Below are 24,471 nucleotides of genomic sequence, written 5' to 3' on the forward strand. Positions count from 1 at the left end.
TTTTTTTTTTTTTAATTCTCAATTTCTAATATTTATTTTGTTTGTCTATTTTTAAATATTATTGAGAGAAAACAACTTTTTATTTGTCCTCAATTTTGAGGAATATGTGCGATTGGTACGTTATTAAAATTTTAAAGTCGTATCTCTTAGTCATCAAATTATTAATATATATATATATATATATATATATATATATATATATATATATATTTGATGTACGTTGGGGAGAGTTCAAAAAGTAATATTTTAGTACATGAATTTTTAAAAATAATTGTAATAGATCATTGTTTTAAGATAATTATTTTAAATGGTAAAGCTCTTAAAAACCATTTACAAATATAGCATAGTGTTAGTGATAGAATAACGTTAATTTTATTGTTTTTTAAATAATTTGAACTAATTTTACTATATTTAAAAATATTTCGTTTTTTAAAATTATTTCGTTTTTAAAATAATCGTATGATATTTAAAATTAAACAAATGCTTTTGAAATTAATTTCAAGGAGAACAAATATTTTTTAAAGATTGTCCCCCTAAACTTAAGATGTCAAATCATAATAAAAAAATTATACCAAATAATGCTATGATAGACCAAATCAAAACCTAGAGAAAGAATAAAAAAAAGGTCTAAGATATAATTAAAAAGACTGTATCTTGGGCCAATAATTTAGATCAAATCCAAACCCTAGTCATTCTTCTTATAATTAATTGTATCACTGTATAACTAAAAAATAGTTGATCGTGTGACTTTGACATCGAAGTCATCTTTCATATTATATCTTTTTTAGTTATCTTAATTTATTAATGAAAGATAAAAATTGACGTAATAGTAGAGATGTTTTCCGATGAATTCACATCGGCGATTGACGATCAATTGTCTATCATTGACAATAACAACAAGATCATAAAACTCTCCTTCCAAAGAAGAACATAAAAGCTAAAAAGACCCTCCAAAAGTAATATTATTCTACACAATTGTGTACCTATCAACTAAAAATATATATATAAATGTGTACGTATGGATGCATACTTCAAATGAACGATTGTACATTAATTTCTTTATAAAGCGATATACTTGGCTACAGTCTCTTTGCATTCCTTTCACGTTTTATATTTTATGTTTTCTCCTAAACATATCTTACTTTTATAACTCCAATAAAAAAAAGTCAAAAATTTAAATCTCCAAAGATCGTGTAATTTGCGTATAACTTTTCGTTGTATATAAAATATATTTTCGACTAACTTAGGGTTACAAAAATGTGGTACACAATGACTCGGAATGTCTTATGAACTCTATATAAATTCATTCGAGCAAGAGAGAAAGTTATATATCTATAAATTTCTTTCAATATGGGAATGAGAGGATTTGAGCCTTGTAATGACTTTGATATGTATGTATATATGTATATATTTTAGTCAAGATATCTTTTTAAACTAGATCGTTTTTCATCTTTTAATACAATATAATATATAGATCCACTGACTACACTTACATTTTGGTGTTACAAACATTTTAGTAGATAAATATATTTATTTCAGCCATATATATATATAATAGGTTTGTGGTATTAAGGATAGAAAACACACAATTCTAAATTGAAAATTATATTTACTTCAGCAGCTACCTTTATGTTATTTTTAATATGCTTATATAAAACCATACCATAATATATAGTCATTTTTTTCAGAACCAATTCAACTGCTCCCAATCCCACATCGGCTCATAAGCAGCCTCCATAGGCACTACAAGCTTCACCTCATTATTAACATTACTGGTCTCTGCTGTCGTTCGGGAAGACTTCCCGACTCGGTCGCCTGAAGAAGAGCTGCCCAGTGAGCTTATTGTTGCTGTTAACGGAGCGGTTGAGGTAACCGGGTTAGGCTCATTGGTGAAACTCGATGGCTCAGTCGTCGCTGCTTGAGTGCTTAGGGCGAACTGAACCATCGTCCTCGGTTCGTGAGGTCGTGGTCGTCGATCAAATGACCGAAACGTTTTGGATTTCTTGTAGATTCTACACAAACTGAACTCTTGTCTCAGCTGCCATATAATAAATTAAACATGTTATCATAAAAGTAAATATGAACGTATACCTAACTTTTGTATTTACTATATATATATATATATATATATAGTATACCTAATTCCTTGAAATCAAATTGAAACCACCGAAAGAATGTAGAAAGTACGATATAGGAGAGCACAATACATATTAATCAAACAAAATAATAAAAAAAAATATTGCAAAAAATAAAATTGATAAAAATATTTATAAAATATATATATATATAAAATAAACGCTAATGTCAATCGTTGATAGAATCTAAAAAATTGCTATATTTTGATATACATCTCTATCCGTATCAATAAATTCTCTAATAGACCATTGTGTCTATAATATCTATCATCGATAGAAATTTAAGATTTTACTATATTTTGTAAACCTTTTGAGTTTTACTTTGTTATATTTGAAAATACCCCACTTTGGTTAAGATTTAAAAAACTAAAAAATGAAAAATGAAAAATCAAGCAAACTGAATTTAAGGGAGAAAAAACCTCACCATGTTCAATAAATAAATTCTTAGCTTCCTTGACTATCAATTTTTAGTCCACAAAACTTTCAAAATTATAAATTTAAAACTAAAATTTTTTTAATTAAAATTTTATTAAAACAAAATTAAAGATTTAAGATTAATAATAAATCAACCATTTTAATTTTAACCTTTTTTAATACGTCGAAAATACGACCTATTAAGCATCAAACTGAAAACTTAGTTACTCGGATAGTAGGAGTGGTGTCAAAGGAAGAAGGATTAGGATCAGAAGCTGAGTGATGTTCTGGTTGACTATCGTTGATGAAACCATGATGAACAATGGCTTTATATTCATTCATCTTCCATTCAGTTTTGGTTCCATTGGGAGCTCTTCCCTTGTAGAAAACCATAGTTCTTTTAACTCCAATGCTTTTATTGTTTGAACAATAAACATGGCTTGGAGAACCTGTTGCTTTCCAATATCCATTGCTTGTTAATCTCTTTGGTCTTCCTCCTCTTGCTTCACTCTCTTGCCTTGGTATGAAGTAAAACCATTGCTCTTCATCTCTCTGACACACTTCTCCAGCATACTCTGCAATTAAACGAAACCACTCGTTACCCTTAGGGTTAGTCATTTAATCTCGTTAATTAATTTAAACAACATGGTATCAAAGTAGAACTCGTTTTAATTAAGAAACTCTCAAATTTTATCATCTCCCTAGTTAAAATTTCATAGTTGTTAATAATGTACTTACACTTTACAATTTCCTTTTCTTCGTCGTCTTTGCAAATGATTTATGTTTTCTGTTTTCAAAATTTATGTTTGTTTTTAATTGGTAAGAATTTTTCAACTTTCTTAGAAAAACACATTGGAAGGATTACCAAATTTTCAAAAATGATATATATTCTTAGCGTTTTCCAAAAAAATTGTTTGTTGGTTTATTTGAAAATATATGTATATAAAGTAGGTAATACAAAAAAAATAAAAAAAAACTGTAGGGTTGAATTAGATATTGTAAAGCTTATTTTTTAAAAATACAGACGAAAAAAAAATATAAATTATCAAAAGATGTTATAATAATTTCCGTAATGGGTTTTTTCCAAACCTAATAAATTTAAACTTCTAGGTTTAGAGCAATCAAAAAGCTTGGCTCTCAACAAACCCTAAATTTATATGAAAAAATGACGACTCTAACTAATTAACTATACGACCATACTAATAAGGATGCATTCACTTTGTGTTCTTAATCACAACTCTAATGAGTATACAAATTTTCAACATAGAGTAAATTTTTTTCCATACCATACACTAGAAACCTTCATTATTACTTGCAAATCCATACAATTTAATATATATTCTAAATTTCTTTCTTTGAGTTAACCATTTTAATTATCTAAAAAAAAACATACAACGTCTTCCCAAATATAATAATCACTTGAACAAATATGAAATTAAAAAAAGATCATTGACGAAAAAAAGGGATATGAACACACATATAATAATATGATATGAGATGAGATGGAGAAAAATAATAAAAATAAATACGTGGAAGATCCCAAGGATTGAAGTCATAAATATCCAAAATAGGTACGATTTGATCCATCAATTGTTTCAAATCATCACTTCCATCGTCTTCAAGCTTCTTTTGCAAATAAAATGAAATCAATTCTTCTTCAGTTGGGTAAAACCTAAATCCAGGAATCAAATAATTCTCCATTTCTCTCTCTCTCTCTCTATCACACACTCTTTTTCTCTTATAATATAATAATAAATGCACTTCTAAAACTTTAACCAATTATCATATATATATATATATATATATATATATATATATATATGGAGGTGAATTAAAGAGATATGGAGTTATATGGATAAGGAAAGAGAGAATATTATTTTATATAGAGCAAATTACCTAAAGAAATGTGAGGAGGAAATTAAAATTAGGGTTTAGGTATTTCTTTGAAGTTTCCAAGCTTTTTGAATACGAACCAAATTTTTTTTTTGTTTTTTTCTTTCTCAAATATCAAACTAAAACTAGGTCCCATGAATTAGAGATGTGTTGTCTAAAAAAGTAATGTATTACTATCCTATCATTTCATTATTAGATACATATGAAGTCGGTTTAATTATCTATTTTATTGTGATCCGTTTGATCAACAATTTAAATTTTAAGTGTCCAAACTCTACTTTCCACGTGACTAAAATTTAACTAAGGTACAAAATTAGTAAACAAAATGGAAGCTACATAATTTTCTCAAATAATTAATTATCTAAATAAAAAAGAAGAGGAAAAGGTTAAAATTTGTACAACAATTATATTAAATTCAAATTCAGTCGCATGCGCACACACGACATGCGATTGAGCATATGGGAAACAAGGTTAAAATTTACACTAACAACTCTTTATAATTTTCTATTTTTGTCCTTTGCCACTATTACCTACTATTTAGGTCAATATAGTTATACACAAATGTGGTGTAATTTCTTGTATGTACGAGTGTGGTCTATACTACAAATATGAAACGTTACAATCTAATGGTAGGAACATTTACATGAGCGAAAAATTGCACCATATTTTTCATTTACAAATATTCTACTTATATTTTGTGTATGAGTTTGATGTAAACCATAGGTTCGAAAGATCACGATCATATCATCTACATTGATAGAAATATATTTGAACAAATAGTCTCATTCTTTGTTACACTTCGTTGAAATTATTTAGAGGTTTATCTCATGTATATGGGTGTTGCTTAGAATAACCATATAGATTGATACATATATGCATAATATAATCACTGTCTTTTTTCCTTTTCAAATTTCATAATTTTAAGTCTACTTAAATATATTAATTATAATCATTTGTTACTTTTTTTCTCCTATACGTACTCAAATAAATTTATAAAACTTCACATGCACATCACTACTAATATAAAAAGTGCATGTGACTGAGGCTGAGATATTTGTGTGGAATAATATATATAGAGAGAGAGGGTTGCTATAACTCTTTTCAAGTTTGAGGAAAAAATGTAATGATATATATATTGAGTATCTAGCATTATTTTTTCGACATATAATATTTTAAAATTGTAAAATTCCTATTTTCTTTAATTTTCAATATTAAGAAATAAAGAACATATCTTTTTTGGGATAGGTTTATAAAGGGTGCAACAAAAAAGAGTTGTCTATGTGATTATTCATAAATACCACTAAGAAGTCAAATTACAAAATACAAATAGTTTTTTTTTTTTTTTTCATTTCTAAAAACATGTACATAAAGTGAGTCAAAATGAAGTTTATTTCCAAAATAAATAAATAAGTAAACTAACTTTCCCTTTTTTATTTTTTGGAAAAATTGTCAACTCAAACACATAATATTCATCATGCACAAATAAAAATAAAATTAGATTAAAAAAAATAGAATTTGGGTCATAGATTTCATGGGTTTTTTTAATAATATATATTGATAATTGATCATAACTAAAAATAAAAATATATAATTTTTTTGGACTATTATTGTTAATTAGAAAAAGAACAAAAGTGACAACAAGAAATTATCTAAATATATTTTCAAAAAGATCAAATTTGATTAGTGATCACGTAGATTTCATATAAAGAGGTTTCTATGAAGTGCCAAAGTCCACAAAAAGCTTCTTACTAAAGTAAAAATAAACTTCACACGTTAAAACTTACAGGTTTTTTCAAAAATAATATTAATAGAAAAAACAAACTAAAAGCAGAAACCAAAATTTAAGGGTAAAATATTGTATACTTTGATACTTTTTTACCATTTTCCGAAAGTATTACGTGATATTATTGGTATAAAATTATAAATAAATATAAATGAACTTTTTTAATACAACAATTTTTGTTGTAATTTGAATTAATTTTATTAATAAATGAGCATTTGTTAATAGAATAAAATAAATCGACATATTTACGATATACACAAATGTAGATATCTATAATACATGTTAAATATATTTAGATGATAAGAAATTAAACAAAGCACAACGACTGCGCCCTTCACTTTTTCATTTTCAATTTTAAATAAAAAATCAAACCTCTAATCTTGAAGAAGATGATGCATGTCAAGTTTTCACTAAATTTAATTAATTAGTTCATTTAGGTCTTTAACTGTGTACATAAAACACAATATAGAATATAGTGGAATTGGACGAAAAAATTTTCCTTTTAATTATGGATTAGAAATTTCATTTTTGAACATAATTATGAGTCTAACAGTTAATTTGAAAAATAGAAATCAAACTAAGCACAGTTGAATTAATATATATATAGCTTTGAATTCTCTACATATTTTTTACTTAAAAAACTCTAAATATGAATTATATATTTTGGGAAACAGAAATTTATTTCTACTTTTGACCTTGACTTAACTTTTTACTAGACAGGAATTTGGTTCTCAAAATTAAATATTATTAAATAAAATGTCAATTGACATATTCTTTCAAAATGTGGTTAATAATAATAATAATAATAATAATAATAATAATTTTATTTACACATATATTTTAATTTAATTAAATTATAGAGTAATGTTGAAGTCTCAAATACTATAATTATATAAATATTTATAATAAATCATAAAATGTCAGTAAATAATTAAATATTTACCTTTAAAACAAGCTATAATATACGAGAAATAATAAGTTAAAAGGTTTATTATTAAAATACTATTCTCGCATAAACAATACTTGTTGTCGAAATAAGTATCGCAATCGACATAGTGTTTGTATGATCAATCTCGCATGTCGTAAGAAAATTGTCTATATTTTGCCTTTAATGCATCGGCTTCTTATGGTACAATAGAAAAATCAATTTATTTACTTTTTATGTTAGTTTCGAATATTTTAAATATGTGAAAATATTTGCATCCCAGCAAGAATTTAATGCACAAACATAAAGTGAAAAATGTGTAATACTGATAATGACGTATGTAAAAGAAAAGACAATGAAGAGAAGTTACAAGTGAATGAAGAAGGGATTCGATGGATTCTCAAGTTTGATGTGACAAAGAAGTTTCTAAGACATTTCCTTGACGGGGGCAACAAGGCAAAGAGGACTTTCCCAACATATCAATTCAATGCCACTTCTTCATAATGTACTTCAACCAATCAAAGACAAACTTCGTGAGAGAGTTTTTATTATTTAAAATTTTGAAGTAATAATTGTATTAATTTAAGTTGGTAATTTTTTCTCCTTAATTATATTTTGATTTTTTTTAGTCAAAGATCTTTTTCGTCTTGGAACCGTGCAATAATGACAGTTGAGGTAAGTTTTTGTTGACATTATATTTTGACATCTTGAGGAAGGGTTTATGAATTTTATAATTATATATATCAATTAAACCCTTAATTTTCATAAATATATTACTTTAGACTTTTAAAAAATTCTCTTGAAATTAAAATCTCGTTGTTCGAGTATTTATTTTAATTGTCCTGGTTGAATAAGAAATTTTGGAATCAATTACAAATCATTTATTAAAATAATTGTATTTGGGATTAATAAAAATTTGGCATGCTTCCCGAATTAAATTTAAAAACAAATTGGACAATGTTATATGTCTTTATTATGACAATTGGATCAAATTATTTGCTCAAAAACCTAATTTATAGTAGTTTATAATATGTTATTTACGAGTTTGGTTCTAAATTTGGAAAGATGTATTATATATACATAATTTTTTTAATTCTAGAAGTGTCTCACTATATTTCTTTCTAATAATTTAGCTACTATACGTGAACTACGGATCTCTTTATTAATTAAACTTTTAAATACTTTGGGATAATAAAAAAGTTGTAACCTTTCCCCTAAGTATCGAAGAAATTATAGAAATAATGTTGACTATTGTGCCTTAATGTTTTCTTCTTAATTAAGTTTCATGCCAATAATTTGCTTTTTATTTATATTCACGGCCGAAAACATTACAAATTGAATAATATGTTAAGACATATATAACTAAATCGAAACTTTTAGACTTAACCGAGCAAAAAGAAGAAAATTTAAACATTTTGGGGATCAATTAAAATACATACTTAGCCTAATTATTTTAACACTAATTTAAACCTAGTGATAAAATATTATTTGTAGCCGTGGTTCCATTTTGAGAAGCTTATCATATCCCATTGAATATATACTCTATTTTCTATATATTATCGTTTTTTTAAGATTGTACATTTTGTTTTCTCATTGTTTCAAGTGGTTGACTAAATTATTTCAAAACCTTAATTACACTCTTTAGTTGTTAGAGTTTTCGATTTTAAAAATTATATTTAACAAAAAGTCAGAGTAACAAAGAAATCAACAAATAGAAGTGGTGTTCATAAGCTTGATATTTAAAAAAGATACAAACTATTTATACCAAAAGAGATCTATATTTTCTGTTTTAAGTTCAACACAAACGATAAAAATGAGTAAAAATTAGGGTAAAAATGCAAAATATATATGACCTCGAGTATCCATAGGATAATGAGTCTAAACTATGCTGATCAGTACAATAACCCTTCAAATATAGATAATATATATATATATAGTAACTTAAGAAGACCAATAAACTATGGTCATGTCGGTCCTCACGTAAATATATAAATGTGTATAGTCTATGATAGTTCATAAATATATAAAGAGTACTTTATGATAATTAAAATTGGTATTTGACTTCTAGGATTAAAGTTTCCTCTTCAATGTCAATTCTATCCTTTTCCTTGGAGTTGAAGACTACTATCTAGAGCCAGTTCAAATGGTTCCAATCCCACACAAGCTCATTATTATCAACTTCCATCTTCACCTGCCCATTGTCGTTGTTGTTGGTTGACGATTCTCCATGGTCATCTCCAGAGGAAAAAGACTCCGGCGAGCTCGGTCTCTCGGTTGCCATTAATGGCGGATTAGATAATAACTTCTGGTCATCATCTACAAATTGATCACCAGCAATATCGTTCTGTTGAGACGTTGTTGTTGCTCGTAGCTCAGTCGGAATTGGAGCCTCCACTTGCGGTAGTGGCGGTCTTCTATCGAATGCTCTCACTGTCTTTGATTTCTTGTAAATCCGACACAAGCTCAACTGCATGCCAAGTATATGCATGGAGATTAATAACCATGCATGAAAGTTGGGTTCTTGAACTGAATTTTTTTAATCGTATGTATTCTCTATAATATACAATTCTTTAAACTTTTATTTGTTATAAGTCTTGTTGTATTAAAGAACATTTTCACACATGACATACCAAGGTCATTTGTATTATTTAAGAGTTACACCCTCAAAATTAGCTAGTTGCATCCCATGGTCTAAGGATTACCGCAAATACAATTATAAGCTTATATACTAATATAAGACATTTACTTAAAAGTATATGAATGAAATAATAAACAACACGCCTGGAAAGTTTAAAAAATCTTGCTAGAAATGCTTTTAAAGTATAGAAACTAAAAATAAACTATAGTACTCTTGAAAGTAATAATATTGAAACGTATAAGGATTCATAAACCCAAATCATAACATACTTAATTAATCAGATCTTGTGGTCGGAGTACGACCAGAAAAGATACATCTAAGTAAATGAAAAACATTTTAAGTGTGTATATATATATGTATATGTATATTTAGGTAGGGGTAGCTAGGGTTAGAGAGATCAAGACCTTAGGAATTGTGGTAGAAGGAAAAGGTTGTTCCGCGGCAACGAGTTTATATTCATTCATTTTCCATTGAGTTTTGGTTCCTTTGGGAGCTCTTCCATTGTAGAAAACCATAGACCTTTTAATTCCAATGCTTCTATGATTGTTTGAAGAGTAAACATATGTTGGTGAGCCAGTTGCTTTCCAATATCCACTGCTTGTCACTCTCTTTGGTCTTCCTCCTCTTGCTTCACTTTCTTGCCTTGGTATGAAGAAAAACCATTGCTCTTCGTCTCTCTTGCACACCTCCCCAGCAAATTCTACCAACAAAAACACACACACATACAATATATCTATATATATCCCTACAAACCGAGTGATCTCGTTAATCATCAAAATTAGAGTGATTTAATTGACTTTCTAAAATGATTAAAATCACTATTTTGTCACTCGTACATGATTTACATGATTTACTAAATATACGTTAGATACATCCTTGAGATGATAGAGAGAGAGAGGGGCTTGTAATAATAAAGAAGATTATTAGATATAAAAAGAAGAGTTTATTGTATGATGCGCTTTTGCTTTTCTAAATCTCAAAATAAAAAATGACAAATGACATGATTAAATATAAAAAATACTTGATAATCAATAATTAAAGACCAAACAAGAAAGAAAAATGTTTTAATTATTAATTTAAGATTATTTTTCAAATATATAGGTGTGAAAAAAAAGTGATTTTCACGGTTTCAAAATCACTTTACTATACTAATTTCTAAAACAATATTTGTTCATGCTTACCTAATTGCAATATATTTTCCTCTAACAGATCACACAAAACAACTCAAGGATTGAAAGATGAAGAGAGCAAAAGATATAGTAGTAGAGATGAGAGGATAAAAAAGTAGAATAATTACGTGGAAGATCCCAAGGATTGAAGTGATATATATCCAAAATAGGTATGATTTGATCAACAACACCATTAAAATACTGTCTTCCACCTTCAAGCTTATGATACAAATAAAATGAAACAAGCTCTTCTTCTGTTGGGTAAAATCTAAACCCAGGTGGCAAAGTATAACCTTCCATTCTTTCTTCTTCTTCTTCTTCCCGATCTTCTACTTCTAATTCTTCTTTTATGAAAAATTGTCTTTCTTCAAGCTGAGTACTAAATTTAATTAGTAGAAAAGAAAAGCAAAGGGATCTTTCAAGTAACAAATGCTTGAAACCCGGTGTGTGATTGCAAATTACGTACAAAAAAAAGAAGAAATAAAAAAAATGGGGGAAAATAAATCAAACAAGTCAACTCAGACATGGAAAATGTTTAGTGTTACAACGTATTGAATGGTTTGTATAAGTATGTGTTGTTGTTTGGAGTACAGTTGGGGAAGCAATAATAAAATAATATGACAGAAAGTATTTGGAAATTTTTAAGCCTTTGTTGCGACATTCTACAACATGAATTGTAACCTATTATTCCACAAACATTTTGACATACGTGTCTGAAATTTGATTTCTAATACTATAATCCTTTGATTCTTTTAATCGGATGCATATGGAAGCAGATGACACTATAACTCAACCAAATTATTTGAGTCATATTTAACATTTAAAATAAAATTACACTCACCATTAAACTTTATTTCATATTCGAAAATCCATGATATATTTAAAATTGACTAATTTATATGTCCTCAATTTTAATTTATATTTTTTACAATTTATAATTGTTGGAACAAAATTTACAACAATAGCTATACAATACTTTATTTCGATAACAAATTAACAATATGATCATATAACCCTAACAAAACAATATCTGTATATAATTGCAATTTACTTTTAAGAAACTGTTCACAGATAATTTACATAAATACACTTACAAAATAAACAAAAAAAAAAGATAATTTCATCATTTTTAAATTTGCTATTAAATATTTCAATAAGCTATTTTCATGATCTTCAGATTTATCCATAAATCTCAGAAAACAAAAAAATAAGAAACACTTAAAATAATTAAATAACTTTTCAGATTTGTCGTTGAAGGTTAAAAAATAGAAATCCATAAAGCCAATAAAATATTTTCAAAAGATTCAAAATGTACTTCGTTACTTCTCTTTCCTCTACTTCTGATTTTCAACATTTTTCTCCGAAAATATTGCATGGCCAAAATCATTTAATTTTTAGTAAGGTTATTTCATTTTACTCGTCAATTCTACTATGGTCAATACGATCCTCGACCATATTTTGAGCATTATTTGAAACTATTTCATTTACTCCTCGAGATTCTTTAAATATCACATATCAATAAAATTATTCCACATTTTCTTACCCAATTTTTTAGCAAGATCAGACACCATTTAATTTTCCCGATAACACAATCATTCAAACCCAATGTTATCCCTAATAGAAAAAATATATAAATATTTTGTCAATTTTTTACATTTTACGATTCCTTTAAAAATTATTCACTTTACATTCGAAGAATCTAATATAGTCAAGTAAAATAATCTTAGGATTAGATATTTATTTTGTTTGTCTAATCATCCAATCCCTCTCTTTTTCTTCATAGCTAATCTCTAGAAGAACTTGAAAATCTTACTTTTCTTAAATATTACATTAACAGTTTCGTTTCTTTTCAATATATAAATGCAAAGTTAACCTTAAAAAATACATTTTACTCGTGAACAAATCCTTGGACATTATCAAAATTTTATTCATTAGATATGTTAGATTTATGTTTATTTGGGTTTCATTTCATTCAGTTTATGAAACAATCCAATTATAGGACTCATTTTAATAAAGAAAAAATAGAGGAAGTTAATTTTTTCACATCAGAACAATTAGGAGCTAAGGATGCAAAGCCTTCATTTGAAGTTTTGTAGGATCTGTCACATGCAGCGCTTTTGGAGCCAAACATAAAGCCAAGCTTCAACAAAAAGCACCATTCGAATCTCCGTTCTTGTAAACAATCATCAGGCTCAAGTATAAAAGACGCAATTCGCAATTAAGTGGAATCGATCAATCTACTTTGATCAAAACCCGTTGACCTAATACTAATTTTTCGTTCTTTTTGCAGAAGTTGTAAGATGACTTAGACGAAACAGGGGAAAATTATACTGAATCAGGGCCTCAGAGGTAGTGACAATTCTTTAGTATCATCATCTCTTACTCTGATAATACGTGCATTAAATATGCATCATCGGCCAAATAAAATAAAATAAAATAAAAAATAAATAATATAGTGCATCAGAGAGATTCCCATCGACAAATCATCATCCTCATACAGAGTGCTGATGTCCCTGTCTATTTTATCATCATATGCACTATTCTAAAATTACTTGATAGTAAGTAAATTAAAAGAATAAAAACAGAAAGAAAACGAGAGTAACAATACATGGAATAAACATTAAGAACAAAACTCGAATACTTAAACAGACAAGAATGGACAAAAAAGCCTCGATGCCTCAGATCAAAATTTTTTCACTGAAATTCTTCTCAAAGTATATTTAACACCATCACCGGCAGCAGGCAGCATGAACAATTGAAGTAAGATGAAAAAAATCATTTATCGAATAAGTATAGTGCCAACAAAATACTTGCGGCATTCAGTTTAGAAACATGTTATGTTGAATTTATTGCAAAGGTCTACAAAATTAACTAAATCAGCTTCTATAGAAACGTCGGAAACTAAATCAAAAACAAACAATGAGCAAAAATAATCCCTAAGATGAATAGCATGCTGATATGATTTACATTATATAAACAGTAGCAATTGTGATAATTACGTATGGTTTTCCCAAGACTAGTTGGAAAAAAGAAGACACGCTACGGTAGTTCCAGACAAGAGTAACGAACTATGAGAAAAGATAAAACTCGAGCAAGTCAGACAATTGAAAATGCCTCAAAAAGTTAAGTTCAGAAAGGAATAATCCTTTCACACATCTAATTGAATCATCATCCTTGCCATGAATTAATATCCATATTGTCGAGCGCGTGAAAAAGAAAGCAACGTGAACAAGAACAAAACGAAATACAAATATCGCAAAAAGCGAATACGAAATGTAACCCACCGTAGAGTGAGGCATAGACAACATCCATAAGGATCTGAAACTCAACTTGTCTGAAAATAAACTAACGAATGAGCAGAAAAGCCAAATCGTTGGAGTTTCAGACAACCAGTAGGAGATCCAAAGGCGGATTACAAATGCCTCGAGATCGAGATCAAGTGGGAAACGAAGAGAATTCCAAAAGGAAAACCCTGGTGGAATTCTCCGAAAAGAGTATTCGCTGTAGCGCAGCTATGACTCGAGACGCTTCCATTTCACACAGAGGAAGGCGATCTTAAGGGCTGCGCAAATAAATTAGACATGGAAATGAACCAAAAAAAACAGATGCAGAATAAAAATACAACAATGAAAAACGAACCCTAGAAGAGGAAGTAGACATGGGGGCTGTAAGAAACAGATAAACCCTAGAAAGTTGAAATGGTGGGAGATGGGAGTGGGTTTTATAGACTTGTATGGGAATGATATGCACCTGTCTTTTGTGGGCCTCTGATTATTGAACAATATTGGTGGGCCTCGCTACAAAATTGAGCCCATTTATGGGTAAGATATGCGAATGGGTTTCCGATATTGTCTACTCCATAGACGTTGGTCATCCAACCTCGGTTAAATTTGGTGGGGTAAGGAAAAAAAAAAGTAATTAGAATAGATAATAATTTTTAAAATAATTATTAACTATGTAGCATTATTTTAAAAAAATCATAAATATAGCAAAATCTATCGGTGATAGACTCCTATAGTTTATCGGTGATAGACCAATTTGTTACATAGTCTATCAGGTGATAGACTCCTATCATTGATAGATTTTGATAAATTTTGCTACATTTGCAATTTTTTAAAATGTTGCTATATACTTAATTATTTTAAATATAATTACTATATTTGCGACTATCCCAAAAAAAATGGGCAATTATAATGGGTACGAATTTGGATAATTATAATAGTTAGCAATTTTTAGAATAATTATTGTGTATGTAACAATATTTTTAAAAAATTGCAAATATAGCAAAGTCTTTCAGTAGTAGACTTCTATCGTTGATAGACTCTTGTGGTTTATCGATGATAGATCAACATTTGCTACATGATCTAGATCTATTAGTGATAGACTCCTATCATTGATAGATTTGACTGATTTGCTATATTTACAATTTTTTTAAAATGTTTCTATATACTTAATTATTTTGAATATAATTGCTACATTTACAACTATCCCTATGAATTTTTAAAATAATTATTAAGTATGAAACAATATTTTTAAAAAATTGTAAATATAGTAAAGTCTATCGGTGATAGACTTCTATCGTTGATAGATCAACATTTGTTACGTGGTCTACCAGTGATAGACTCCTATCATTCTTAGATTTTGACAGATTTTGCTATATTTTCAATTTTTTTTAAAAGGTTGTTATATATTTAATTATTTTGAATATAATTGCTACATTTGCAATTATTAAAAAAAAAACTAAATTATTTACTCTTAGAAAGCCTATATTTTTCTAATAAATATCTTTGAATCTATCACCTCTTTACTTGCGTAAATTCTCTAAATTACTCTCTCATAGAGTAATTTTCAATTCGACTTGACTAAAAAAAAAAACATCAAACACTTTTTTGGTGATTTTATTCACTGCAATTCTGTTTTAGACCCATCAATTGCAATAATAACTTTGTGCTCGTATTTTATTTTTTTGTATTCGTATATTAGATTTCTCAAGTTTGGATTAAAAGAACCTCTAGGTTGATACTTTTATTGTAGTGATTGTATATAGAAGAAGATTATATTTTAATTTAAGTTTGTTATTGTTTTTCAGTTTGTTTAATGTAATATGCTTTTAAATCACGACTGAATTTTGTATCGTATTCAAGTATAGTTTTTTCACTCTTAATGAGTTAATTGGTTGCAAGCTAGCAATGTTTGTGAAGGTTATCATTTTTGTCTTTTCACCTATCTTTTTAGTTTCAACCGAAGTTGGGTTTGATCGATTGGATCTCATTTTTAGGAATACCAGTAGGTGGTGGATTATAGTCCACTGAGCATTTTGGATATGTGTGAAATAATGGTGAGTATTGGTTATTATGGTATTTGTTTTATTATTGTAAGATTACTTGCAATTCAATAATTAAAACGACTCTTCCTCTAATGTTTTTAATATCTCCAATATTAACAACTAACTTCGATGACCATTTTCTATTAATCACTCTAGTGCCTGGCTTTAGCGAAGACCACACTGAACATGGCACATCCAACTTTAACAACAAAACCACCCATGCAACCAATTTTTGTGATTACCGTGACAACTAACTTTGTCAATTTTGACGAAAACTACCTATAGTGACTAAGTTCAATAATTCTCTTTGGCGACTAAGTTTGATTATCACTTCCAACAAATCATCGATGCGATTAACTTTGGTTAAATTTGATGACCATCTAAGTAATCAAAAAGTTTCATACTTGTTCGTTTTCAAACTAAAATATATGTATACATTAAATTCTACTTTTATAAGTAATAAAAAGAAGTCCATCTTGAATTTCAAATATAAAAAGAGAAAAACACAAAAAAAAAAAAAAAAAAAAAGCAGAAAACTTCATGGACACCATCTCCCCAATGTCCAAGTTTTGCTTATACAAAAAACGTGATCAAAGCCTATTGTTTTTTGAACATTCTACTTATGTCATAGGGCGTCTTCACCTTCAAAGGCCCATCGTGGTCGATTTAAAATTTTGAACTCGATGGTAGATCGTTTCTAACTCGATGACACGGCCCAGTATGAGCTTCACATCTTAATAGGTGTTGCCGCAAACAACTGCTAATGATAGGAGGACTAAGCGAGTCTAACGCATTTAGTGAAGCATTATCTTGATGTCGCGTTGGAACATGTCATTCAATTAGAGACGATTTACTATCGGAGTCAAAATTTCAAATTGTCTGCTATAGACATTTGAAGGCGAAAAACGTCCTAAAATGAATGGGAAGGGTTATATATCATATTTTTGGAAAGCAAGTTAAAAAACAATACAACCAACGGAGGTTATCCTTACAAAAGAAAACTTTAACTTGAAGCTAAAAAAAACGTAGAAATCAGCTTAAATTTCCACTTATTTGTCCAAAAATTGGCAATTCCCCTCATTTAGTTATGTTGTATAAGCTTCAATTAATGGCATAGGAATCAGGGAACTAGAAACAGCAGCAACATTGGTAAGCCACGCCGATCCGACTCTTAAACGTGGAGTGGACTATTATCCTTCCCGATCAATCATCATCCACGTCTTCCATGATCGTTTCTGCTATTACCTGCGAGAAATTTAACGTGGTCGTTCATCTTTTCTTTTAGATTTTGGATTTCGCATTGTTTAGTGGGGTATAGAAGCATGGAGCAGGAAAGAAGTTTGCCGGGTTCATCGCTTAGCCCTAGATCTCCGTCTTCCCAGCCTTATCTGTCAGTTTCGGTGACTGATCCTGTCAAATTGGGAAATGGGGTTCAAGCTTATATCTCATACCGAGTCATCACAAAGGTATTTTTGCATTCAGAATTGATTTTCCATGCTTCTTTGACCGCTTCTTTGATTATTTGTTTATTTTGCTCCATTTGATGGAAATTATTGATGTTGTACATGTTTCAAGTTACCTTGTCACGAGATTTTTTACTTGCCATCTAACTGCTGGCGGTTTTCGTGTTCATTTCACTGCCAACTATGTAAAATTATGTGAATTTTGTCTGTGATATGAACTGAAGAATGGTAATTGTGTACTTAACTAAGAAACTGGAAGAGACCGATTCGTTTGATTTCGGCCGTAGTTTTGCTTGGTATTTAGAAACGTTAATTAAAAAAAAAAAAAGGAATGCAGATTGGATATTAATGCTATCATCTAAGTAAACGTGTAATTTTGAGCTTCAAAACCGATGTACGATGATACGATTGATCCTGACATTTTAAATAGAATGAGCTGGGATGTCCTTTTGTGGGAAGTTGTAAGGCCTGATAGGCAGCTCTGAGGACAAATTGATGTAAATAAGAAAAAGTTCTGTACATGGTGGAAAATAAAAGAAGAGCATATTTGCTATCAGAGTGCAATTTAAGGGGCATGAAGTTGTCTCGCTAAATGAGGAAGAAGGATTCTGCCAGTAATTTGAAGGGTTGAAATTGTATCTTAAAGAGAAATTTCTTTTCATGACAGGAAATCTTTACTTCAAAAGATCATTTTTGTTCGCCACCTCAGTCCTCAACAAAACAATTGTTATTTTGGAATAAGGTTGCCAAGTATTTCCTATTTAAGAAACAAGATGTTAAAACAAAATTACTAAGGTTTTCAGGTTTTGGGGAAAAAACTCAGCTGCGTACTAGGTAATTTTCAATAGGTTACAAAATTCATATAATGTATGTGATCTCATATACATGTGAGAATCCCATCTGTTTGTACTCTCGTCTAGAGAAAAATACGACCTTACTTGGATAGGATCTATTCTATAGGTCCTTGAGTTCCTGTCTAGAGAAAAATTCATCAGATAAATTTTTGCAGTGAGGTGACCGATTAACTAGGATTAACTCATATTGCAAAAAGCTTTCCTTTTGCATGTGTAAATAGTATATATATTTTTAGCTTTATTTTATTTTTAATATGTACAATGATTGATCAACAGATCACTTATTATAATTTGTATTGGCAGACTAATTTTCCTGAATACCAAGGTCCAGAGAAGATTGTCATTCGGCGATACAATGATTTTGTTTGGTTACATGACCGGCTTTTTGAGAAGTATAAAGGCATTTTTATTCCTTCTCTTCCAGAGAAAAATGCTGTAGGTAAGAAGTTTATAAGTTTCCCTTTCCATCACACATTTCATTATTTTGCGGCTGGTGTTGCTAAATGATTTTTGTATTTCCCGTTTTATGCTAATATAGTATTTCCAACTTGCTTTTCGTAGATAAATATTTTCCTTTGACAATATTTATTTTCCTTCCCGTTTTCGTAGTTGGCGAGGTCTATAAATGCTTGGAAGCATAAAAAGTAGAGTGTTTTTGTTGGACTATTAATTAGCTTGGACAAACTCGGATATGTGTACTTTAGTTGTTTAACATGCTAACAAGTAACGACACATAATACAAGAGGTAAGTAAGGAAGCAAGAAGGCGAGACAGTATAGGGAGAGGCAAGGGCATCTTGATTTCTAGTTATGTTATGTCCAAAACCTGGTAGTAGCCTTGCTTTCTTTTTTTTTTTGGCTGGCTCATATTACTCAGCAGTCATTTCGAAACATTTTTAGAGATGTTTTGTAGATATAAAGTAAAAGACTTAGAGAAAAGCTGATCAGTGGCAGGTTATTTAAGATGTTTGTATTAAAAAATTAACAAATAATGTGATTTAGGTTGTAATCACCACTATGGTTTTCATACTACCCTACCAATACTCCCCATATATCCCCACTAGAACTTGCATATGTTCCAGAATATGTTTGAGCAATGTGTTCAGATGTCAACTACCCATTTTGTTGAGTTGGGTTACTTAGTACTCCTTTTGCTGAAGTAGTATTGGTTTGCATGGCATACACTCTATGAACTTGACATCGAAGGTTTTTTTGTTGATTGTTCTATAAATACATGCACTCAGAGAAGATTTAAGATCTAGATTTGAAATTGATAACTGTTTTTCTTCTTTCATTGTCAGATCATCTAAAGCGATTAGAAAAATGAGCTAGATTTGATGCGGTTAAACATTTACGATTAATATTTCAAATAAGTTCAGTTTTTGTGCTGCAGAGAAATTTCGTTTTAGTGCTGAATTTATTGAAATGAGGCGTCAAGCTTTGGATATATTTGTAAATCGGATAGCTTCACACCACGAGCTTCAGAAGAGTGAGGATTTGAGAACCTTCTTACAGGCGGAAGAAGAGGTTATGTTCATGAACTTCCTTGTTATATGCTACATCCTTTTATATTTTTTATCTGTTCCTCGTATTATTAGGAATCTAATTAGGGATATTAGAAGGGCGTATTAGTAATGAGCTAGAGAGGTGGTTGTGGAGTTTGGTTATGAATAGAGGGAGCAAGGAAGGAGGGAGTTAGGCATTTGGTAAGTGAATTAGGTTTGAGGGAGATCTCAAAATGGAGGGTGAACATACCTCAAATGACTTGTTTTTATTGTTGTTTCTTCTCGATATTGCTATATGTTAGTTTCCCATAGTTTGTGTTTCGATACCTAACACATATTAATGTTATACTGCCCATCTTCTGATAATAAAGTAAGAAGTTTCATTAAGCTGACACACATATATTATCTTATGAGCAGACCATGGAGAGGTTGAGGTCTCATGACTCTGGAATTTTCAAGAAAAAGCCAGCTGATTTAATGCAAATGTTCAAGGTAAGATAAGTGTTGTGGTGGAGGCAAAATACACCTTGCAAGATTTTATTGTTACTTCCTGTGTGTTTTAATGAGAAAAAGAAACTTTATTTCTATTCAAAAGGGAAGTACTGCCAGACTCTAGAGACACAAACGTTTTGTATCTATCCATAAGGTGAGTATAGCAGCAATGACTGCTATCGAGTTAAGATAAATGTCCTGTAGATGCAAGTTTAAAAATGGAGATTGCTTAAAAGCTCTCTTGTAGTCGTAGAGGGGAGAAAGAAAATAAAAAAAATTCTAAATTTCTGACTTTTGTTTGCTCCCAATTCTTTCCTTTGATGGCATAAATATCTATCTGTTTGACTATTTTGCTTCCTCTTCTTTTTTAATCTGAACACCTCTCTCTCTCTGGGATGCGGATCCATATTAAATCTTCTGATGGGTCACTTCTTTGAAAAAAAATTATTCTTGGAAACTTCTTTTAAAAAAAAAAAAATCTGAATTAGATTAGCTCTACTAGATGCAAGTTCTGGTTTCACTGAGATGCTAAGATAATAAATGGAAGTTCAATAGGAAATAATATTCATATGCTCTTTCTATAGAAGATCTTGGAGCAGGCTTTTTCAGACCTTCAAGCCTATGTGATCCGGCTGATTTTGGGGAATTTGTATCCTAGATGGCCTCTAATCGTGCCTTTAAGAACAAAAATGTAGTTTGCATGTTCTAGTTTCTCCTTGATAGCAGTGATGTAATTGTCGTTTTTAAAGTTTATCAAGAGGTAGAGGTATTTTCTCAATATATTATGATGTCGTCCATACTTAACTAAAAAACTTCAACGGGTATGTGTCTTCTCTGCTATTATCTTGTTAGAGAGATTTATATAATTTCTTTGACTATGTGGGAGGTTTTATTTTCCATTAGTTTTTTCTATCCACATATGATTTGATCATACTGTTTTTCTCCCCACCAAAAAAATGGTTATTAACAGGATGTACAGTCTAAAGTGAGTGACATTGTTCTTGGAAAAGAAAAACCAGTTGAAGAATCAAATCCTGAATATGAAAAGCTAAAACACTACATCTTTGAGCTTGAAAACCACTTAACTGAAGCCCAGAAGCATGCATATCGACTCGTGAAAAGGCATAGAGGTATATGGAAATCTTCGAGATTGCTTAATTTTAGCTGGCATTTGTAATTTATGTTTTCATTACTACTTCATTTCATTAGAAAACAAATGAATAATGTCTGCTTGTTTCTGCTTGTGCATTAGAGTTGGGACAGGCGTTATCGGATTTTGGAAAGGCTGCAAAACTTCTTGGTGCTTGTGAAGAAAATGCTGTTGGGAAGGGGTTCTCAGAAATGGGAGCTAAATCAGAGATGTTGTCAATTAAGTTGCAAAAAGAGGTATATTTGAGTGTGTTCGCATAACTTCTTGATGACCTAAAGTGTTTCTTCTAAAACCTACCACGTTAGGTAACAAATAAAGTTCGCTTTTAATAAAATCAAATTGATTTGAAAAGATTCTTTCAGAAATTCTTGAAAGCTCATTTCCCAGGAGAGTGATCTTTGAAATATTGAACCACTTAAATTCAGTATTTGGAAATTTGAATTTTGGCATGGAGGAGCTAGAGTTTGTTATAGTACTTATATTGATGAATATCTGCAGGCTCACCAACTTCTGATGAATTTTGAGGAACCCTTGAAAGATTATGTTCGAACCGTTCAATCTATTAAGGTATTTCCCCACCTCTCACTACCTTACTTGAACAGGATATGGGTTGTACAACTATGTCCTTGAGTTCTAAAATTTTCCTCCTCCCTTTGTGTTGATTTTTGAAATTGACTCATTCAACTTTCAAGCTTGTGGCATAACTTTCTGAATCCTTATACTGTACTCTTAAAAGTTTAGTTGGACTTGGTTACCATAAGCATCAGTGTATGTTCCCGTGATGCTGGTACAAGTTGGGTTCAAAATTAGATTTCTTTTTCATGCAGGGGCTGAAATGATTTGTTTTGGAGTACGGGTACCTTCCTATTGTCAGCTTGTCTATGTATTTTCTGTGGAATTGATTAACGTAAGTTTGTGTTTGCTTGGTATATGTCCATGATAAGACTTATTTTCTTTGTTTGAAACAGGCCACCATAGCCGAGAGAGCCAATGCCTTCAGGCAGCAATGTGAACTTGCCGAAACAACAAGGCTGAAAGAGATAAATCTGTATGCATCCGACAACTCATCCCTATTTTCATTTGTTTTCACTTATGTTATTATAATAACAGGCTAGCACAACGTCCTGTGTTTAATTTTCCCCTAAAATTCATTCAGGAGTTCTATCTGCTTATCGTACTAGTATTGAATATTTTTTTACCTTTTCTTTAAGTCCTCCGTAGATTCTTCAGACTTTTGGAATGTTTGATTTAGCTTGTAGATTGATTTTTTATAAGAAATTTAGAGTATAAGTTCAATGGTCTGCAGAGACAAACTCATGCTAATGAGATCCGATAAAGCATCTGAGGCTGAGGTGGAGTACAAAGAGGTATATGAATTTCTATGAACATAAATGGTTACTACGCAGAAAACAGAATCTTGTTCTAATTAGAAGTAGTTTCGTTGTACAGTTGAAGGCAGCAAGTGAGGAAGCAACAAAAAGATTTGAGACAATAGTAGCACTAATGAATCAAGAGACCATAAGATTCCAGGAACAGAAAACACTAGACATGGGGCTTGCTTTCCATGAATTTGCAAAAGGACAGGCACGCTTAGCAAATGGGGTTGCCGATGCATGGCGAAGTCTCCTTCCCAAGCTCGAGGCTCTCTCGGTTTCCTGAACAATTACGTCCTGCTACAGCAACGACCTTTGATAGTCATCTCGAATGGCAGACGAAGGCATTCTAGTAATGAAAGCAACACCTATATAATGCTGTCTTGGCTGTGTGTTCTCTTCTGGTTTTCCATCTTCTTCTGTACAGATCTAAATATGGAGTTGTAGTCTTAGACATCTTTAGCATATCAAATTCCATCACACTTCACTTGCTATCATTCTTCACACTGTTTATTCTCTGCCGTGGTGGGTTCACTCTGCTATTTTCCTTTTACCTAAATAGTTCAATAGCCTTTGATACTTGAAATGATGAAGTGAGCTTTATGGGTTCAATTTGGTTTTTGGTCTGTATATGTGGATGTCTTTGACAAGATAGGATTGAACAAAATAGCTAATTCTTTTCTTTTTTTCCTTTTAATCCATTGGGATTTTTATTGGTGAATTTTTTTTTTCTTTCTTTTGCAAGTGAGCTCAACTAGATAAGAGGTTGTGTCATATAAAGTTCTTAGATAATTCATAAAGTTTTGAGTTTAATGTAACGTTGGTGGTACTTAAATTTTTTTTTCCATGTAATATCACAACTAAGTTGGGAGATACTTAAAACTATAATTTATTTGAATTAGTAGATGAATACGTAAGAATGAGGGACATTTTCAAATATAGAGAAGTGAATCAAAATATTTGTAATATAAAGTTTCACGTTTTATCGAAAAGTCTATCATAGTTTTACCACTTACAATAATTTCTCTATAGATATTTTTTTTTTCATATATGAAGTAAAAATATTTAATTGACGAGGATTGAGTCAATCTAATGAAATTTTTAGGTTGCATTTAGTAATATTTTTTTTTTGTTTTATAGATTTTGTTTTTAAATTATTATTATTAAAAACAAAAACCATTTGGTATTTTTATGAAAGTTTTTTTTTTCTATTTTCTATTTTTCTTTTTAATTTTTAAAAACAATTTTTTTTGTTTAAAATTAGTTATCAAAACATAGGTGTTTTTTTAAATTCTAGTCTTATAAAATATAAAACGAAACCCATATGAGAACTAAATAGAAATAGTTAATGG

The 24,471-nt window shown here is 29.9% G+C and overlaps 3 protein-coding genes and 3 non-coding genes across 6 annotated transcripts; 1 reads left to right on the forward strand and 5 right to left on the reverse strand.

Annotated features, from left to right (window-relative positions):
• Nucleotides 1-1,559: 1,559 nt before the first annotated feature.
• LOC103500974 (NAC domain-containing protein 90-like) lies at nucleotides 1,560-4,285 on the reverse strand. The gene is made up of 3 exons (XM_008464449.3): nucleotides 4,079-4,285; nucleotides 2,778-3,124; nucleotides 1,560-2,038 (listed from the first exon to the last, which is right to left on the reverse strand). Exons 1-3 carry the CDS (start codon nucleotides 4,248-4,250, stop codon nucleotides 1,685-1,687), a joined length of 873 nt encoding a protein of 290 aa, XP_008462671.2. The 5' UTR covers nucleotides 4,251-4,285; the 3' UTR covers nucleotides 1,560-1,684.
• A 4,692-nt stretch (nucleotides 4,286-8,977) lies between these two features.
• On the reverse strand, nucleotides 8,978-14,650 carry LOC103500913 (NAC domain-containing protein 90-like). The gene is made up of 3 exons (XM_008464368.3): nucleotides 11,086-14,650; nucleotides 10,193-10,488; nucleotides 8,978-9,617 (listed from the first exon to the last, which is right to left on the reverse strand). Exons 1-3 carry the CDS (start codon nucleotides 11,255-11,257, stop codon nucleotides 9,279-9,281), a joined length of 807 nt encoding a protein of 268 aa, XP_008462590.2. The 5' UTR covers nucleotides 11,258-14,650; the 3' UTR covers nucleotides 8,978-9,278.
• LOC127150791 (small nucleolar RNA R44/J54/Z268 family) lies at nucleotides 13,412-13,496 on the reverse strand. The gene has a single exon (XR_007823372.1). It is a non-coding gene; the product is annotated as a small nucleolar RNA R44/J54/Z268 family (small nucleolar RNA).
• Nucleotides 13,628-13,699, reverse strand: LOC127150789 (small nucleolar RNA Z267). Its single transcript, XR_007823370.1, has one exon. It is a non-coding gene; the product is annotated as a small nucleolar RNA Z267 (small nucleolar RNA).
• LOC127150788 (small nucleolar RNA Z266) lies at nucleotides 14,045-14,140 on the reverse strand. The gene has a single exon (XR_007823369.1). It is a non-coding gene; the product is annotated as a small nucleolar RNA Z266 (small nucleolar RNA).
• A 2,615-nt stretch (nucleotides 14,651-17,265) lies between the features above and the next one.
• On the forward strand, nucleotides 17,266-23,816 carry LOC103500911 (sorting nexin 1). Its single transcript, XM_008464367.3, has 11 exons — nucleotides 17,266-17,432; nucleotides 17,569-17,749; nucleotides 18,904-19,039; nucleotides 19,993-20,126; nucleotides 20,522-20,596; nucleotides 21,567-21,726; nucleotides 21,849-21,982; nucleotides 22,245-22,313; nucleotides 22,715-22,794; nucleotides 23,053-23,113; nucleotides 23,196-23,816. The coding sequence occupies exons 2-11, from the start codon at nucleotides 17,606-17,608 to the stop codon at nucleotides 23,403-23,405; spliced, it is 1,203 nt and encodes a 400-aa protein (XP_008462589.1). The 5' UTR covers nucleotides 17,266-17,432; nucleotides 17,569-17,605; the 3' UTR covers nucleotides 23,406-23,816.
• Nucleotides 23,817-24,471: the final 655 nt, after the last annotated feature.

The sequence above is a fragment of the Cucumis melo genome, chromosome 8, assembly GCF_025177605.1.
Source record: "Cucumis melo cultivar AY chromosome 8, USDA_Cmelo_AY_1.0, whole genome shotgun sequence".
NCBI classification, from domain to species: Eukaryota; Viridiplantae; Streptophyta; class Magnoliopsida; order Cucurbitales; family Cucurbitaceae; genus Cucumis; species Cucumis melo.

Bases quoted from the DNA above. Each gene is read 5' to 3' on its own strand.
- LOC103500974 (XM_008464449.3), bottom strand. From the start codon at position 4,250: ATGGAGAATTATTTGATTCCTGGATTTAGGTTTTACCCAACTGAAGAA. The intron at 3,125-4,078 runs GTATTTATTTTT...GTTTAATTGCAG, and splicing joins CAATCCTTGGGATCTTCCAC to AGTATGCTGGAGAAGTGTGT. The intron at 2,039-2,777 runs GTAACTAAGTTT...ATTATATGGCAG, and splicing joins ACACCACTCCTACTATCCGA to CTGAGACAAGAGTTCAGTTT.
- LOC103500913 (XM_008464368.3), bottom strand. From the start codon at position 11,257: ATGGAAGGTTATACTTTGCCACCTGGGTTTAGATTTTACCCAACAGAA. The intron at 10,489-11,085 runs GTAATTATTCTA...TTTTGTTGGTAG, and splicing joins CAATCCTTGGGATCTTCCAC to AATTTGCTGGGGAGGTGTGC. The intron at 9,618-10,192 runs GTCTTGATCTCT...CTTGGCATGCAG, and splicing joins CTTCTACCACAATTCCTAAG to TTGAGCTTGTGTCGGATTTA.
- LOC103500911 (XM_008464367.3), top strand. From the start codon at position 17,606: ATGGAGCAGGAAAGAAGTTTGCCGGGTTCATCGCTTAGCCCTAGATCT. The intron at 20,597-21,566 runs GTAAGATAAGTG...GGTTATTAACAG, and splicing joins ATTTAATGCAAATGTTCAAG to GATGTACAGTCTAAAGTGAG. The intron at 22,314-22,714 runs GTATTTCCCCAC...TGTTTGAAACAG, and splicing joins GAACCGTTCAATCTATTAAG to GCCACCATAGCCGAGAGAGC.